We start from the raw sequence: 17,954 nt of genomic DNA on the forward strand, positions 1-17,954 counted from the left end.
AGCAAAAGCATAGAAGTACAGCCATAGACTAGATTGGAGGCAGGATCAATTGTCAGAATTGATTTGGGTGTTATACGATGTATACAATGTTATCATGACTACTACTACAATTCATTTCAGATTATTGTTGAATATGGTCCAACAAATCAGACCTACACGAATAAGAGACAGACAAATAATAAAATAAAATAGTAAAAAGACTAAATAATAATAATAAATAAGTCAACATCAACATAAGTCAAAGTCAACTTGGGGAAAGGGAAACCTGAAATTCATATAGTTGCTACACACAAAAATCACAAAATGCAATTGTAATATCTACAAATTGGTTAGAACAATGCTTAGTGTCACCATCATCCCATAATGCATTTCTGTCTTGATAGAAACAGTATTTTCTTGGCGTAGCTGGTTATCTACTGGTTTGAAGAGGATGATAATGATGCCTGCCATATAATAAAGCCTGATGATGGCATTTTCTACCATCATCATCATCATCATCATAAAGTGTCACTCAAAATCATCATGTCAGGTTTGAGTGGATGCCTTTTATTCACCTGTGAAGGCCAGAGAAATACTCAAATGTAGCTTTTACTAAAGTCTGTAAATAGCACAATGGCCCTATAGCATAATGAATGGAAACTCAATTTCAACCGTTTGCTTTATTAACCATGAACATGAAGAAAGTCAATCAGTGCCATTAATATGTATACCCATGTCTTAGTTGCTTTGAAACTCTAACCATGAATAGGTTTCACATGGAGCTGCAAACGTTAAAATGTAACACGTCATCAGTGGGATTCTATGAATTATTGATGTATAGACACAAGACTCTTGGCTTCAAACTTTCCCATATGACTGCTAACAGTAAGGATTTCTGCCATTGTCACATAAACATATCCATCAGTACGAAGTCCCTCCGCTGCCCACCTACCAATAGAAATCAGAGTTGATGAAATTCAACGACACGAACAGACAGGTCGTTCCTTCTTCACCTGTGACTTTAAAAGGCGCACGTTGTATGACCATCAGTCCGTGCGCATCTTTCCCCCAGAAAGGCACGTAGTGGTTGTGACAGGAATGCAAAGTAGAGAGGCCAGGGCCGTACTGTGATGTGTCTGGTTAATGATCCACCCAACAACTTCTGTTCAGTGTGAGGACAAGGCTCAGGGTTTAAGACACGGTTCTATTTGGTTGACTCCTGTTATGAGACTGATCAGGATGGGTTTGTGAAGAAAACTGGATAGAAGCCCAGCAGATAAACTGTGTAACAAATAGTGAACAAAGACCATAAACCGGGTCCATTACTATGACATTGATTGCATAAAAGAGCCTGACTCAGTTGTGAGTGGAAAGAAGTGACAGATTAGGAATAGCAGATTAGCTAGAAATGCATAAACATAGCCAGACAGCAATGAATGACCTCTGCAGGAAGTCACAATGAATACAGTTTCATACACAATATACTACGCTGACTAATACCAGCACAGTTTCTCTATGATTATGTAAACATTTCCCCTCACTGTTTGCGGTGAGTCAGAGAAAGCTTTTATCTGAAGCACTTTATGACCACATGTATTTATTATCATAATCCCTACTGTCTCAACCAAAATGTTTGGCACCCTGACTCTATTAGGCTTTTAGCATTGAACATAAGTGGACTGATATTGATTTCAACCCTGTTTAGTTACATGGCACACTCGCCCTCAAATATATTTATCGTCTTGCAGGTAATGTAACATTACTTGAAGAATAATGGTAGATCAATTTTGTAGAATATTTGTAGTGTAAATAATTGCTCAGTGATTTAATGACTTATCTACTTTGTAATTTCCTCTATTCAGGTATCAGCGGCTGGTCTTGAGGATGCTCTTGTCCCAGCATCAGACCTGGAGGTAACCTAACGTTGTCTGTGCTGTCGCCCCCCTGCGCCCCAGAGTGGAGATGGTCCACTGGACCACACGGTGGGGGACATGTGTCTGGCTCCAGACTCTGCTGGCCTTTGCCTCGGCCAACTGTCCCTCGATGGCAACCAGCCCAGTCAACTTCTCAGTGGTTTACACCATGCCCTTCTTCCAGGCCCGCGGCCCCATCCAGAACATCGTCAACAACTCGCTGTACCAGGAGGTGTACGTGGCTTCTCAGAACGTGATCGAAGCCGTCAACAGAAGCCTGGAGAAGGTGTGGGAGCTTCGCACCGGGCCGGTGGGGAGCCCGGAGTGTAAGATATGCGATCTGTGTGACATTGACAAGGATCCCAACTTCTTAGAGAACACGGACAACAAAGTCTTACTGTTGGATACTCTCTTTATGTATTTATACTCTTGTGGAAGTTCTCAATATGGCGTGTGCCATTTCCACCAACTTAACACAAATGGAGAACCGCCTTCTCTTTCTAAATGTTTGTTCAGAAAGGAATCAAACTCAGCTGCCTACTGCCCCGACTGTCTGGCCAGCCCTCTTGGTACCAAAGTCACCATGGTGGAGGAGGGCCAGACTGTCTACTTCTTTGTTGCTGCCACTGTCAATGACAGTGTGACCCAACGTTATGGGAGGAAGTCCATATCGGTTCGCCGGCCGCTGGCGACAGAGGATGGTTTCTACAGCGATGTGCGCGGCCTGACGGTTCTCCCTGGCCTGCGGAGGACGTACAATATCGAGTATGTCTACAGCTTTTTCACCCAGGAGTTTGTCTACTTCCTGTCTGTCCAGAGAGAGAGTCCTGATCAGGAATCGTCTCCATTTCAGACTCGCCTGGGCCGGCTCCCGCGGAATGAATGGGAGATGAAGAGGTACCGCGAGGTGATCCTGGAGTGTCGGTTTGAGCCGAAACGTCGAAGGAGGAACGTGGCCAGTGAACCCTATAAGGATGTAGTGTACAACGTGGTCCAGGCAGCCCACTTTGGGAAGGCAGGCAGGGAGCTGGCAGAAGAGTTGGGGGCGGAGGAGAAAGACGACATCCTCTATGGGGTTTTCGCTGTGACCGATGATAACGGGGTGACGGAGCATGACTCGGCCCTGTGCGCCTTCCCCATGGACAACGTGAACAAGGCGATCGTGGACGGGGTGGACGACTGCTGCGAGTCTGGACCGGAGCAGCTCTCCAGAGGGCTCTGCCACTTCCAGCCCTGTGAGAGCTGCCCCCATGAGGTGAGCCACTCACACTGATTAAAGTGGTTAATAGGTCAACACCTTTTTTTTTTTTGTATCTCCTGTCCATAGACTGTCTTGTCCCTTTTTAAATGAGACGGTACCAGTGTGACTAATTCATGACCTAAGCCTTTGACTGATGATTCATGGAGAGCTGTTAGAGGGAGGCTATATTGTCTGCTGGATAAGATGATCCACAACTTATGAAACATCGTTGTTAATGTGTTGGCAGCAATACAGACTACTGACCCTCCGATTAACTCACTTAAAATAGGACATATCTTATCTGTTCATAGCTATTTCTCTGAATCACATCCATTTCCCATCCATTCATCAGGATGACTGTTTGCTCAGAGTGCAGGTATTGTGATAAGGCCTGTTCAATAACATGTGGGTGTGTCGCCGTTACTAACTCTTACTATCAACATGTGCATAAACATGGCAAAGTGAAACAGTGTAGTGTCCTGGATGAAATCAAGCAATGGTGGTCTAAACCTCAATTTGCTCAGTTTGATTTGCACAGGAACACTTTATTTGGACAGTCCGGTGTTGATATCCAACTATCAGGTGACAAAATGTGTGAGTTAGGGTTAGTTGTCTACTGGATGCATCTCCACAGACTGTGTAACTCTAACCCTGACTTTAGCCTAACCCTAACCCTGACCCTAATTCTAACATTAACCCCAACCCTACGATTAACCCTAGCCCAGACATTGAGTACCTATTATCTGCTTTTCACACAAGTATGAGTATCACTTGAAACTCAGTTGACTTTTTAGTGACACATTGTAGTCACTTGATAGGAAGTTGAGTATCAACACTGGACTATCCAAATAAGGTGTGACCAAAAGATAAGGCAAAAAAAAATAAATAAGACTTACAAGTCACTGTTTTTAACCTTCTAATATGAATATATAACAGAGTAAAGTAAATGAATACTAATAAGAGTTCCTTGGATTGGTCTTTTTAACGTGGCATGAAATGCCCAAGGTCTAATCTGCTACTGATCCTGGCTGGATGACACCTAGGGGTGACGGATCATCTTGCTACACTGCAACAACATTGATTATGCATCGAAGTTGTGCACTACTGTGCAGATTTACACTTGGTTATTGTCTTTTGAGCCCTACATAATGTTCAGCTCCTCGTCTTTTTGGCCTGGGGTGATCATTTACTTTATGTACATCCTCTTCATCCTGTATAATATCGTCCAACAGAAAATGAACTGTAGTGCTTATCAAGATTCACACACTTTTTGTGGTTAAGAAGACTGTCTTTGAAATACTGTTAAGGTCATTTGCATCCCAGCAGGCTAAGGAATGAAACTGGAACCAATTGCATGAAAACTCAGTGTGCACTCAATGCTAAATCCAGGAGAACACCCACTGGATACAAAGTTCTTTTTGGATGGAAAAACAATATGGAAAAAGTCGGCTTAGACACTTGTCATTATGCAGAAGTAAATGGCTGAATGAATATTGGAAGGAGGCCAACTGGGAGTAAGGCCAGTTAGCTTTATGACTTGTTTTCTGCATCATTGAGTGAATCTCTCAGGTCAGACAGGAGGAGGGTATTTTTTGACTTTGCTGATTTGATCTTGTCAATCAAATGAAGTATGTGTAATTTCTGTGGGAACATATTTAATACTATCTTATCAAGTTACATAACTGGCTTGATGTGATTTTCAACATCCTTTTAAGGTCATATTCTTTAGTTGGCTATATATTTTTTGGAATAAGTGAGCATTGGTTATTAATTCTCTTGGCAAAAAAGTATATTTCTTTAGATGCCATGCATATTTCCCATAATCATTTTTTTCCTGCATGTCCTTGACTGCTGACTGCTGGGTGAGGGTTGAGGGTTGAGGATAGGGTGGGGGTCGGGTCCCGAATTTACTTAAAGTAGATGACTGCCAGTTTGAGAATTTGTAAATCACTAGGAAAGTATGAGACCCAAGAACTCCCGGTATTGAGAAATTGTTATTGGAACTGCAGAACTAAAACATACATTTTGGATGTTGTGCCTTTGAGCTTGTGGTTGGAAAACAGATGTTGTGTCCTTGTCAGAAACAATACTGTGAAGTGATGTTAGTTGTTCTAAATGGATCTTTTGGTAACAAGTATTCTACCGATGTCATAAATATTTAGGCATGCTCGAGACAGTAGCATCTCAATGTTCTTGGACTGACTCATGGTTGAAACACAGCAGTTTGTGTTCAGCCATTGTGCTGCTGAAAGATTGGAATGGGTTTAAATGAATAGTTTAGTGAAACACAAGCTGTTTAGGATGTTCTGTCCTTTATTTGCCTTAGCAGATACAGTTTCCACCTGGAGTAGTGAAGTATGGGATTCTCCTGAGTCCTGAGGCCTCTTACTGTTGTGTTGCCCTTGGCTGCTAGTCTGAATACTGAGCGACCTGCCAACTGGATTGTCCAAGAATCTGAAATCCTGGTTCTTCCTTCTCCCAGCAGCTCAAAACACAAATGCTGCCAATAACATCATCTGTGCCTCACATATAATATGTTTGTGCGCTTTCTGAGTAAGCCAGCAGCGTATTAAGGCATTACAGTCATCGAATTGAATGACGCAAAGAGCACTTTTATTTGTATGGTTCATGCGACACCGTCTGTCCCGACGCCCTCTGTTGCTGCTTTTTCTCCCTAGATGTTTCGAAACCATGGAAACCCGTGATCGAGTCAACTTTTGGCCATCAGTGTCAGTTGGCACGTGAAGCAAGAACACTTGGATCTAACCTCTTTCTACTATTGAGGCAAAAGGGTTGAATGGGATCTCAGTGAAATCTGTTCTATTTTACTCCAAACTTTTAGTTGGGCACAAGATTAATGAAAATATCATCTCACTTATTATTATTACTGTTATACTATTTTTCAGTGGTGTTTCAGAGGTGTTACCATTGGGAGACTTGTTATTTCTTGGTGCTTAAATAGTATCTTGACCTTTTGAACTTTAGTCCGCTTCATCTTCTGTTGTCACCTTATAGAAGATGAATTATAGTCTCTGTCCTTCAGCTTCCCAAGTCATTTTTTTTCTTCAGCTTTTTAGGTCAGGAAACTGAATTAGTGCGTAGGCTTTATGCTCCTCTGGGGAGCAGAGGTGAGTGACATCAGTCAATAGCAATGCTCTTTGTATGCTTTCCCCAAGCAGCAGGCTTACATCATGAGATTGGATGGTGGAGGAGGCATAACCTTCCAGTATTTTTTCACTGCTCTCTGCTTTCCCAGTTTCTTGTTTTCAAAACACCTCACATGAAGGAAACTTTTATATAGGCCTAGGTTTGTTTTTAATTTGTTTTTAAGAGAACACAAATCTTGTAACGTGCCACATGTTTGTTTTTACTTTTGTCTTAAGAGACATCAGTGTAAGCCAGTGTCAACATGAAGACTCCCTTTAAATAAACAATGCTCCACCCCACTCTGTATCTATAGCTACAAGGCATTCATTCTGTCAGGAGTGCAGCACATAATCATTTATCAATGGCCTCTTCAATAATGAAAATGATCATATTATCAAAACTGATTCACCTTGTGCTTCTGGTGTGTCAAAAACTTTGTTTCTCTGGTTGCTGTGGTGACTGGTGCAGCTCCTTCTGCCAATGCCCAAACCAAATAAGCCTTGTAACCTCATAATACGCTGTTGCATTTTTCTCCTGTTGAGTTTTTTTTATCCTCTCAAATGCAACCATTCAACCTGTAAACCACTAAAATGGCAGCAGCCAACCCAAGCAAACAGCTGGATAGTCGTCCTACATCGGCACATTTCCATGAAGAGATTAGATTGGACTACTAGGTTAGATCTGTGCATCAAAATCAAACAGTCGATTTAATTGATTAATTGATTAAAAAAATCAATTAATTAAATAATTGATTTAACTGTTTTTGACTGATTTTGTTGCACAGATCTGCACACTATGATCAATGGATGAGTGATTGCCCAAACATGGTAATCATATATAAAATGCTTTTCTACGAGAATCTGGAAGTCTTTAGGATTTGTGAATGCATACTCTGCAGCCAGGAGCTGTCAAGCAATAGTCTAAGTAACCACTTGATTAATAAAATTGGATGTTGGAGATTTGATTTTGCAACAGTGGCACCAACAGAATATGAGCTCCTACGCTTAAGCCAATACAGTTTAGTTGGCTTTAAAGCAACATAGTGGAAAAGACCGTACTGTGAATGCAAATAATCTGTTGACATGTTAATTTCTACTGGGCTGACTCTACTCTTGTAAAAAGCATCATAGAACGAAAATGTGATTTTAAAACACCGATATAGCCTTCATATAAGGATGTTTTCTGACATTAACCTGACTGAACCATGGGCACACATAACCACAGCAGCACAGGAGGTCATACTCCTCACTGTCTGTTTTTACTGTATCTGAAAAACTAACCATAAATTGTAGGAGAACCCTTGCTTTGAAAATAAAAATAAAAAAAGTCTAAAAAAATAAAAGTTGAAAGAATATTGAGTGTTTTTTCTAGACCAATCCTTACTTTTTCCTTTCCGTATCATCTGCTGCCTCTGGCCTTTGGTACTAGAGCATGGAGAACAACGCCACATGCCGGGACCAGCCCACGATGGTGTCAAAGCCCTACTACAGAGTGGACCTGTTCAACAGGCAGATGAGAGATGTCCTGCTCACCTCTCTGCTGGTCACCACCATAGAGAACAAGACCGTGGCCCACATCGGCACCTCTACCGGACGCCTGCTGCAGGTCCGGGACTTCTTTAAAAAAATACCTTTAATTAGATTCAAAAATGACTGTTGACTGTTGTATTAATGCAATCCAGTACTAATGATAATCTGTTGTGTGTGTGTTGGCAGCTTGTGTTGACAAGATCCAGCCCTATTATCTTTGCCAATTACTCTTTGGTAGAGAACCAGAGGGTGTCCTCCATTGCTGCTGTGTACTCATCAGAGTATCTTCTCTTCGTGGTTGGAGACAAGGTACAGGAGCAGTCCTATTTCTTTGAATGAGAGAGTAAAGCAATCTTTCAGATCAGATTTAGTGAAGTTTATATGATATCATGGGGTGGCTCAGTGGCTCAGTGGCTAGCACTGTCACTTCACAGCAAGAAGGTCCTGTGTTCGACTCCTGGCTGTGGAGTTTGCATGTTCTCTCTTGGCGTGGGTTTCCGATTTCCTTCCACATTCCAAACAAATTAAAGTCAGCTGGATTGAAGATTTTAAATTTCCCATTGGTGTGAATGTGAGTGTGATTGTCTACGTGTGTTAACCTGTCCAGGGTGTTTCCCTGCCTTCTGCCCAGTGACTCTGAAAAGGAATAAGTGGGTAAAGACAATGAATGAACATGATATTACTCATAGTAGTAGTTTGGAGGCAGGGCGAACATATCCATAGCCACAACATTGATATGAAATACCAGAAGGCACCTGGAGATCTTTGTCCTGGCAGTAAGCTGGAATATGTTACATGTTATCTCTTGGTTTCAGATGATTCAGGTGCCCCAGAGAGGGCCGGGCTGCCAACACTTCCTGACCTGTGCCATGTGTCTGACAGCCCCCAAGTTCATGGGCTGCGGCTGGTGCTCCGGAGAATGCTCCTGGGAGAGCGAGTGCCACAGTCGCTGGAGGAACGAGTCCTGCCCGCCCGGCATCACTGGGGTGAGAGTTCAGTAATCCTTGGGCCTGTTCTGAATCTAGAAGTATACAAATATCCCTTCGTGTAACTATTGCTAACATTTCATTTTAAAGCGGTGCTATATATTCTGCTTTACTGACACAGTTCTTCCCACGGACGGCGCCCCCTGATGGCCAAACAGAGCTAACGGTGTGTGGATGGGAGTTCCAGTCCCCCTTAAGACCTGCTATCACCTCCAGAACCCACCAGGTCCGACTAGGGCTGACAGCCTGCGCCGTGCTGCCGCTCAAGAGCAACAACACACAGTGAGTATCAGTGCAGGGCTCAGTCTTTGTTTTAGGTATATACCATAGCAATTTAAAGGAAAAATCCACCTTCAGATACTTTTACACTGTTAGTTATCATCAATCTGTCATAACACAACATATCTTATGGCTGCATTGCATTCTAGTCTATTTTCTGCTACTGCTGGTGGAGAAATTGGTGTCTCTGCCTCTTCTATGATGGGTTTCTCTCTGTATGATGACGAGACTAGAAAGAAGCTTTACTCTTTGATTCTGAGAGACTGACACCAAAACCTGACGTTTACCACTGACTCCATTTACTGCAAACTACAACAAAATGGGTCCAACAGCTGTTTTTATAAAGTGTTTAAACGTGGATTTTTTCTTTAATGAACTCAGAGAAGACCTAATTCTAGTAGGGACAATCTCATTCAAAAGCAGTGAGTTGATTTAACTCGAAAGCTGTATTTCAGTAGCAAAGGTAACCTGTCGAGCAGAAGAAAGCGTTTGCCTCTTAATGCTGTTTGGAATTCCAGAGTGTTAACTCACCTTGAAATCCTACTGTGGCTGATGTTGCAGTGGTGGTAATTTGCCACAGACATGCTGATTAGTGTTTTGCTGTGCCGCTCCTCAGCCTGGTGTGTAAGATCCGCTCCGGGGCCATTGGGCTGTCCAAACCGGTCAACGTTACAGTGGAAGTGCATGAGGGCAAGGTGGAGGGACGCTACTCTATTGATGGGAAGGCAGAGATGCCAGGGTTCACGTTTGTGGTAATCTTGGCTCTTCTCATCAACTTAGTTCCTCATTACAACATTACACACTGCAAATAATATACACCTTCACATATACATCTTCTTCTGCCATTTAATTTCACTTCTGTTTTAAGAATTGTCTTGCATTGCATTGACAATACATTGTTTTACCTACATGGCTTGATAAACTCTCCCTCCAGATTCCCAACATCACAGAGATCCAGCCCAACTACGGGCCTCGTGTCGGGGGCACGCTCATCACTGTGACCGGGCCTCACTTGGATGCTGGAAAGACAAGGAGAGTCACTCTGAACGACGAGCCCTGTCCTATAAAGAGGTGCGGTCTGGAACTACTTCTCCTCCTCTGTTTTCAGCCTGATCACTTCACTGACCTCCAGTTGTTGTAAAGTTCAAAGTAACTGTTGGCATGACAACTATGTGTAGGTGTCCTACTTTCTAGGGGTAGAGAAAATATGTCACTGCACGAAACATTTTTATTTGCATTGTCTGTTAACCGTACTTGTTCCAACGTGTGTGTAGAATAATTATGGTTTGAGAAACTGCACACTAACTCCCTTGGCATCCAAAGACTGAAACAACCCACTGTCTCTCTGCAGGGTCACAGTCCCTAAAGGCAATGTGTCCTCCATCATCTGTCTGTCCCAGCCCATCTCAGAGGTGAGGGACGTCCCACTCAGCGTCTTCATCGACAAGTCTCCTGTCCTCACCACCAAGGTGTTTTACTACAAAGAGAACCCAAAGATTACAGCCGTCCTGCCTGACTGCAGCTTCGACAGGTAGGCCAGAGAGACATCAAGCATGCCCATTTCTGGGGGAAATGAGGGAATCACACACACACTCCACACACACACACTTCTCTACATAACGTGTTATTGCTTATCTATCTATTCTGTTTGTTCTGCAGTATTTTACTTGTATTACTTCTTTTTATATGCTCTCATATGGTTATTATTATACCATCTTTGCATGTTTTCGATATTGTCCTCTATTGTCTTTTGATACTTGTGATCAGTTTGGTTTGATTTTGATCTGGAAATCAAGACAAAGGGAGTAGGATAGATATTTACATAATTGGATAGTTAGTGAGCCTCTCACTATGTCATATTCTTTCTCACGTGATATATTCAAATGTACCAGAAAATTATTTATTTTGCTTGCAGCCTGCCCCGCCATTATGAAAATGTAACCATCACTCGTATTTGTCTTTGTCTTTGAACTGCAGGGGTTCAAAGATTGTGATTGAAGGGAGGAACCTGGATTCTGTTTACCGGACCATCATCCGCTTTAAACCCAACGAGAGCCACCTGCGCCCTGTGACCAGGGTATAATCATCTCATTGTAGATAAAATCCATTTATCTTTATCTTTGTCCAATAACTTGATTACCCTATGCCACACACACACGCTCACATTTTACTGTAAGTGTATGCACTTTATTTTGTTCCAGGAGTGCAAAGGCAAGTCCTTGCCCACGAGGATGGAGTGCGTCACTCCTGTGTTCCCGCGGGACGAGACGGAGGAAGGACAGCTCTCCTTCGACATGGACGGAGCGGTGGGACTGTGGAACAAAGAGTTCTCCTACCACCCCTACGGCGAGCCCATACCCTTTGAAACAGAGGGACACGTGCTGAGTTTGTACCCTGGCTTTGACGAAGTGTCACTACATGTAAGGGCGGTGCTGATTTGAATTCCACATATTGTATGATGAAATGAGATTAAATTCTACAAATGGATTTGTCATATTTATTGTAGATTTTTAAATCATTTTTTATTTTCCAATCTTCTCTGTCTGTACACAGCATCAAAAGCTGAACCTTGTGAGCTCCTGCATGACCATCATTATGACTGTGGCAGGCGTTGACTGTGATGCCAAAGTCCTGGACAATGAGATCACCTGCAGGATCCCCAAAAACATGACTATCCCCAGTGAGGGACTGCCAGTGAAGGTCAGTCAGGCTGGAGGTTCAGGTGATGATTAACTGACAGACATACAGGATCATCCCACTAGGGGCCCACTCACTAGCTCAGTGTCAGAGTCATGTAATAGAAGAGATTGGTTTAACGGCTTAAATAGTATTGTTGGTCTAATGCAAGGAAATTAGCCAGCTATTATGCTTTCACATGCAGGACCCACAACTTCACAGCCATGCAGGTGTGACCCCAAGTAGAAGTGGTAGTCCTTATTTATTAATGTATTTATTTATTTATTACATTTCTTTGACAGAGACAATGCACATTAGTATACATTGCTAGTATAAATGACACCCAACACAGTTGCTCGTATATAAACAGCTTGAAACGGTATAATATGATGCTTTCCTAATGGGAAGGTTAGAAGGAAAAAGGGTCAGATTTGCAATATTAATGTTATTCGTTGTGTATGATGGACTGTAACCGGGTCCTCCAGATCTCCATCAACGGGCAGGTCCACAACGTCGGCACAGTGCTGAGGGTCAGCAACCACTACATGGTGGGAATCGTCCTGGGCATCCTGGCGGCCCTGGTGGCCGGGGCCGTGCTGGCCTTCGTTGTCATGAAGCACTTGAGGAAAAAGAAGAAAGGTGAGCTCCTCTCTCTTGTGTGGACCTTGACCAGACCTGTTTATACAACTGCAACCTGCAGCGGCTGGGAATTTGGGATGGATTACACAACTCTTTCAACTAGAACATCCCTAGCGTTGCATAGGATGTACATGTCTTCTTATTCGGTGGTTGATGATTACAAAAATGTGTTGTGAAATGTTTTTCAGCCTCCATGGTAGAGACCCGCTTGGCCCACAACGCTAACCGCTCTGGTACCAGCAATGTGGAGATGTCGCCTGTTGGGGACTACAGGAGAGGTGACATATCACACACCCTGCTATAACTATGTATTGCTTATTTGCCTCCGTTCCACAGAATTAGATCCTTATAATCTTCATACACTCTCTGCTGTCTGTATAAATCCCTTCATAACAAGTAACCCTCCTGCCCCTGGCTCTTAACAGTAGTATCCCTGAGTCCCCCCTCCCCGCTGGCGGGGCCGGTGGCCTTTCCCAGCCTGGCCTACGCTGCAGGCAGCATGGATCCTACCCTCACGCCCCTTATGCCCCCAGAGAAGATCTCCATTTCCAGCTTTAGGCCAGAGCTGCTGGAGGAGGTGAAGGATGTTCTCATTCCAGCTGAGATGCTCGTCGTCCAGCACCACCGGATCATCGGGAAGGGTAAGGAACCCATCTGTCTGTGTGTGACTTAGTATGCAGTCTTGCATGTTGTTTACCGATGCACGAAGGCAAAGGATAAACTGTGATAGTTTGAAGAAACCGCAGTAATCCTTTCCTTTCTCTGCCTTTCTCTCTTCTCTTTCTTCTGTCCCTCACTCCTCCAGGTCATTTTGGCACGGTCTATCATGGCTACTTCACAGACCACAACAACAGGGAAATCCACTGTGCTGTCAAGTCATTGAACAGTGAGTCATATCTCCTTTAAAGCACCTCAGGAAAACACTAGACAGTTGTTTCTAAGTGTAGAGATTACTAGACTTCATGCATAGGTACTGTAACTGTGAGATTCCTCATTGATCCCCATAGGAAATGACTGTCATGTGGGTCAGTACTCATCATCATCAGTAACTGGCCTTGTTATTTAAGTGGTAATCCTTGAGATCCTTGTTTTGTTTTTATTTTGGCGACATCTTTGGTGCTAAGCGCTCATTGCTGTAGTGTTTCTGCACTGCACTTCCCAGAGATCACCTGTCAATCAAACAGTGTGTCCAGTACTCTGACTTGTTGCTTTTTCCTTGGATTTTCTGTTGATGAAGTTTGAGTTTCTGTAGGTGTGATAGGTGTGTCCACAAAACGGACATTTATTTATATGAACTGGAAATGGACTATTACTTTCAAGTAGGCCAATGTATGAATGTCTCTCTCACTCCCTCTCTCTCTCTCTCTCTCCCTCTCTCTCTCTTTCTGTCTCTCTCTCTCTCTCTCTCATCCCAGGGATAACAGATGTAGAGGAGGTAGAGCAGTTTCTGAAGGAGGGCATCATAATGAAGGGTTTCCATCACAGCAATGTTCTCTCCCTGCTGGGCATCCTCCTGCCTCAGGAAGGGCTCCCTCTAGTGGTGCTGCCGTACATGAAGCACGGGGATCTGCGGCACTTCATCCGCTGCGAGAAGAGGGTGAGACCGCTTACATTAAAACAGTGGAAATTAATCATTCGATGATGAATTTATGTATAGCCATCTGTTTCATCTATGTGAAACATTTCCAAGTGTTTTAATTCAGCATGTTTGTCATGTTCTTGTGGGATTTTTTTTTTTAGAACCCCACTGTGAAGGATCTGATTGGCTTTGGGCTGCAGGTTGCCAAGGGGATGGAGTATTTGGCTCAGAAGAAGTTTGTGCACAGAGACCTTGCAGCACGCAACTGCATGTGAGTCATAGCAAAGAGAGATGCAGAGAAATCAGCAATTTATTCACTGCCATTGGGCCTAAATGCCTCTTTGATTTAGTATAGGGAGATGTTACAGGGAACTAAATCGGTTTAGGTTGTAATCCATTTGCAGATGTATTATGCATGCAGTACTTAGCTCCAATGTTTGCTGCTAAAAAATATCTACCACAGCGACCCCCTTTTTACTTTTTGTGTCCCCAGGCTGGATGAGTCGTATACAGTCAAGGTGGCAGACTTTGGCATGGCCAGAGATGTTTTTGATAAGGAGTACTACAGCGTTCAGGACCACAGGAAGGCCAAGCTGCCTGTCAAGTGGATGGCCATCGAGAGTCTGCAGACACAGAAATTCACTTCCAAGTCAGATGTGGTGAGCGAAGGAACATCTACTACAGTATAATCAAGATCACAGCAGTGGTTGTCACCCTTTTTGGTGCTGACACACACTTCTGCGATACTAAAAGGGACACCGAATTAATGTATTGTGACTGATGTATTTTTGCTATAGGTAAGATTATACAAAACCGCATTAACTTGGAAGGAAGCGATTCATTCTAAGGTTCATAAATTTGAACATGGTGCTACATTTTACATCAATGAATCATTACCTCATTAGATTTGAGACATTAGTATAATTACCGTAAACAAACAAGACCAGTTGCCGAGAAGATTGGCAGCCTTCACTGGCCTCTACACAGTATTTTACATTGCATGCCATCTGGTCGGATTTTGCTGGAAAAATACTGGATTGCAGGCACCATTTTTACTTTTCAAGAAATACACAAGTGTATTCCAGTTCCACTGTTGTAACTGCATAGTTTCAACGTCATGTTAGCTTACCTCATCAGAATGCATGTTGGCTGTTATCAAGGCTGTGATTGGCTCTTCTTGCTCTTCAAAACAAATGCGCTCGGACAAGCCACTGGGAGTGTGTTCTATACATGTGGTGCTGAACTTGTTTTGCCCTTCCCGACGCAGTGGTCCTTCGGCGTGCTGATGTGGGAGATGCTGACCAGAGGAGCCAGCCCCTACCCAGAGGTGGACCCTTATGACATAACACATTACTTACTGAAGGGCAGGAGGCTTCCCCAGCCACAGTACTGCCCTGACCCACTGTAAGTAGTGGTTATGATAGCACTGTACTGCTCAGTTTGTTGGCTCACTCCAAGTGCCTTGTATTTTGAGGAATCACTGAATCCCTGTTGCTGCCGGTTAGGTCACATACAGTAGCTGTGCCATAAATTCAGAGTTCAGGAATCGTTAAGTATGAATATCCCTGAGAAATGTTTACATCTACAAGGCTACAAGAGAAAGGCTCCTGGCATAATGTCCTGGCAGTAATAGCAAGGTGTCAGAGTGGTCACACAAAGGTGTTAAACCCGTAAATTGTCCACTACTTCATATTCCAACATGGTTAAGCAACGCAGTTTGGGAGTTAATGTTTATCGCTACACCTCACCTCAAAGACTTCCCGCACACGAAAGCACACACACACACACACACACACACACACACACACACTGGTGTGTGATTACAAGAGAAAGTCAACATGTTTTTCCTGTGTTTTTGGAAAGATATTAATGATAAATCCCATGGTCTGTGAGCTTTTGCCCAGTGACTTAAAGAGTGTTGGAGAATAAATCAACCATTTAGAGAAGGACTGCAAAAGGAAAGAACAAGACATTGCTGGGTTTCTTTTGTATGTGGAAACAAACATGACTCACAACATTTCATACTGATAACTCATTGTGAGCCACAATTAGATTTTAAAGTTTATTTGCACAGATACAATAATAAGACAGAAAGACAAGACAGGAAGAGCATCAGCATATCATGCAGATGTATTATACGCACATGCAAATGTGCAAAAACTCACACCTTTTATATAACATCTCGCCTTTAAAAGAACAGAACAGAAAAACAAAATGCTAATAAGGCAAGTAAAATTTACATTTAAATGAATACATGACTCAGACTCCTCGTTCTCCAGGTACAGCATCATGCTGCAGTGCTGGGACCCTGACCCGGAGCTGAGGCCCAGCTTCGCCACGCTGGTGTCGGCCGTCCTCACCATCCTGTCGGGGCTGGAGGGAGAGCACTACATCAGTCTGAAGGTCACCTACGTCAACCTGGACCAGCCACGGCCCTACCCCGCCCTCACAGAGTCTGCGGACGAGTACGACTCCACAGACGCTGAAGACTCGGGCTCAGACTCTTCCTGATCTCCTCCTCCTCCTCCTGGCACTTTAACTGCTATCGGTGCTAACAGCGAGAGCTCAGAGCTCTGCTGGAGGGTCAGAACAAAGTCTTTTACCAGCTGTAGTGCTAATAAGAAGTATCTGAAAGAGGGGTAGCCTATAGGAAACGGTTGTTGGCACTGTAGAGGGCTTTCAGGTGACGTAACACACTCTCTGGCGGCCATTTTGGAGGTTCTTAGCTCTTGGGCAACAGCTTTTTAACTTTCTAAACGGACGACTTGGCCCTTTCAACAGAATTCATTAGGCATAGTTAATTTCTGTGCAATTTCTGACTGGGAACTGATGATTTCACCACTGATACATCTAGTCCATTATGTGTTTAGATGATGTCAGCCTGTTGCTAGCTAACCTATCTGGTTAACTAACTCATGCTGTCTTGTTGTAAACACATGTGATATGCCTGCTAGCATATAGATATCTATAGAAGCTAGCCTTAGTAGTGACTAGTAGTCACATGTTAACATTAACATCAGTTGCTTTCGAGCATTGTAGTTAGCTAACAATGCTAAAAACCAACTGTGTTCATGAAGGTTAACCAAGGTGAAGCTTTTCAAATGCCAAATTCTGTGTGTTGGAGTAGTGACTAGGACAAAAAGGGGTTAGGGCTAAAGACAACAGTTCACAGAAACCTAAATAGGGAAACAAATCCACCATATCAGACTAGTCACTCTAAGTTGTAGTACTGACTTGACCTACACACACCACAACACACACAACAACCTCTTTCAGGTATTTCTCTTTCTCTTGTTATAGGCCTATATTTAGACATGATTTACGCACAGCCAACTCTCCAGTGGACCTCCATGATGGCGCTAGCTGTGGTTGCTAGGAGACTTGTGACGCAGCTCCTGGCCAATGAGGAAATGAGTCACAGAAAGCAGATTTGATGCCGAGTTGCCAACCGCAATAAACTCCAAGACAGTTCAATGGCAGGTTATGTTTGTATTACTACCTACAATATAGTGTACTGTTAGAGCAGAAACCTTTTGTATATAAGATTAGGTGTGTCATCCCCACATTTTCTTTTAATTCTATTGCGATGTAGTGATTGTTCTGTATATTTTGGATCATACTTCTGCGAGGCAAAATGTCGACCACAATGTTCTGAAAGCAATCTGACGTCACCCTGTTGCTTGTATCTGCAGCACAATGTCTTTGAGATAGAGTGTAATAAATTAACATATTTATTTGTTTATAGAATTGTTAATATGCTGTGGACTTTGAGTAAATACGGGCATTTATGTAAACCCTCTCATTAGCAGTTCATTTATGTGACAGTAGCTTCACAGTCTGACACATTTTCTTCAAATGATGGTTTGCGGCTCAAGTTCCCTGTGAGCCTGAGTCCTTGCTGAGGTTCTCCACTAGAGGTCAGCATTTTGTTATAATTTCTCTGCACTGGTATTGATCTATTCTGGAAAAACATGTTCCTCACAGTAT

General features: G+C 43.1%; 1 protein-coding gene across 1 annotated transcript; it reads left to right on the forward strand.

The window, feature by feature from the left end:
• The first annotated feature begins 1,941 nt into the window (after positions 1–1,941).
• mst1rb (macrophage stimulating 1 receptor b) lies at positions 1,942–16,784 on the forward strand. The gene is made up of 20 exons (XM_071922974.2): positions 1,942–3,147; positions 7,708–7,884; positions 7,995–8,117; positions 8,624–8,794; positions 8,916–9,076; positions 9,690–9,825; positions 10,008–10,144; positions 10,425–10,604; positions 11,051–11,150; positions 11,275–11,493; positions 11,627–11,773; positions 12,235–12,388; positions 12,577–12,666; positions 12,814–13,029; positions 13,194–13,274; positions 13,804–13,985; positions 14,129–14,238; positions 14,461–14,626; positions 15,235–15,371; positions 16,247–16,784. The coding sequence occupies exons 1-20, from the start codon at positions 1,942–1,944 to the stop codon at positions 16,476–16,478; spliced, it is 4,125 nt and encodes a 1,374-aa protein (XP_071779075.1). The 3' UTR covers positions 16,479–16,784.
• Positions 16,785–17,954: the final 1,170 nt, after the last annotated feature.

This window comes from Centroberyx gerrardi, chromosome 5, assembly GCF_048128805.1.
Source record: "Centroberyx gerrardi isolate f3 chromosome 5, fCenGer3.hap1.cur.20231027, whole genome shotgun sequence".
In the NCBI taxonomy this organism is placed as follows: Eukaryota; Metazoa; Chordata; class Actinopteri; order Beryciformes; family Berycidae; genus Centroberyx; species Centroberyx gerrardi.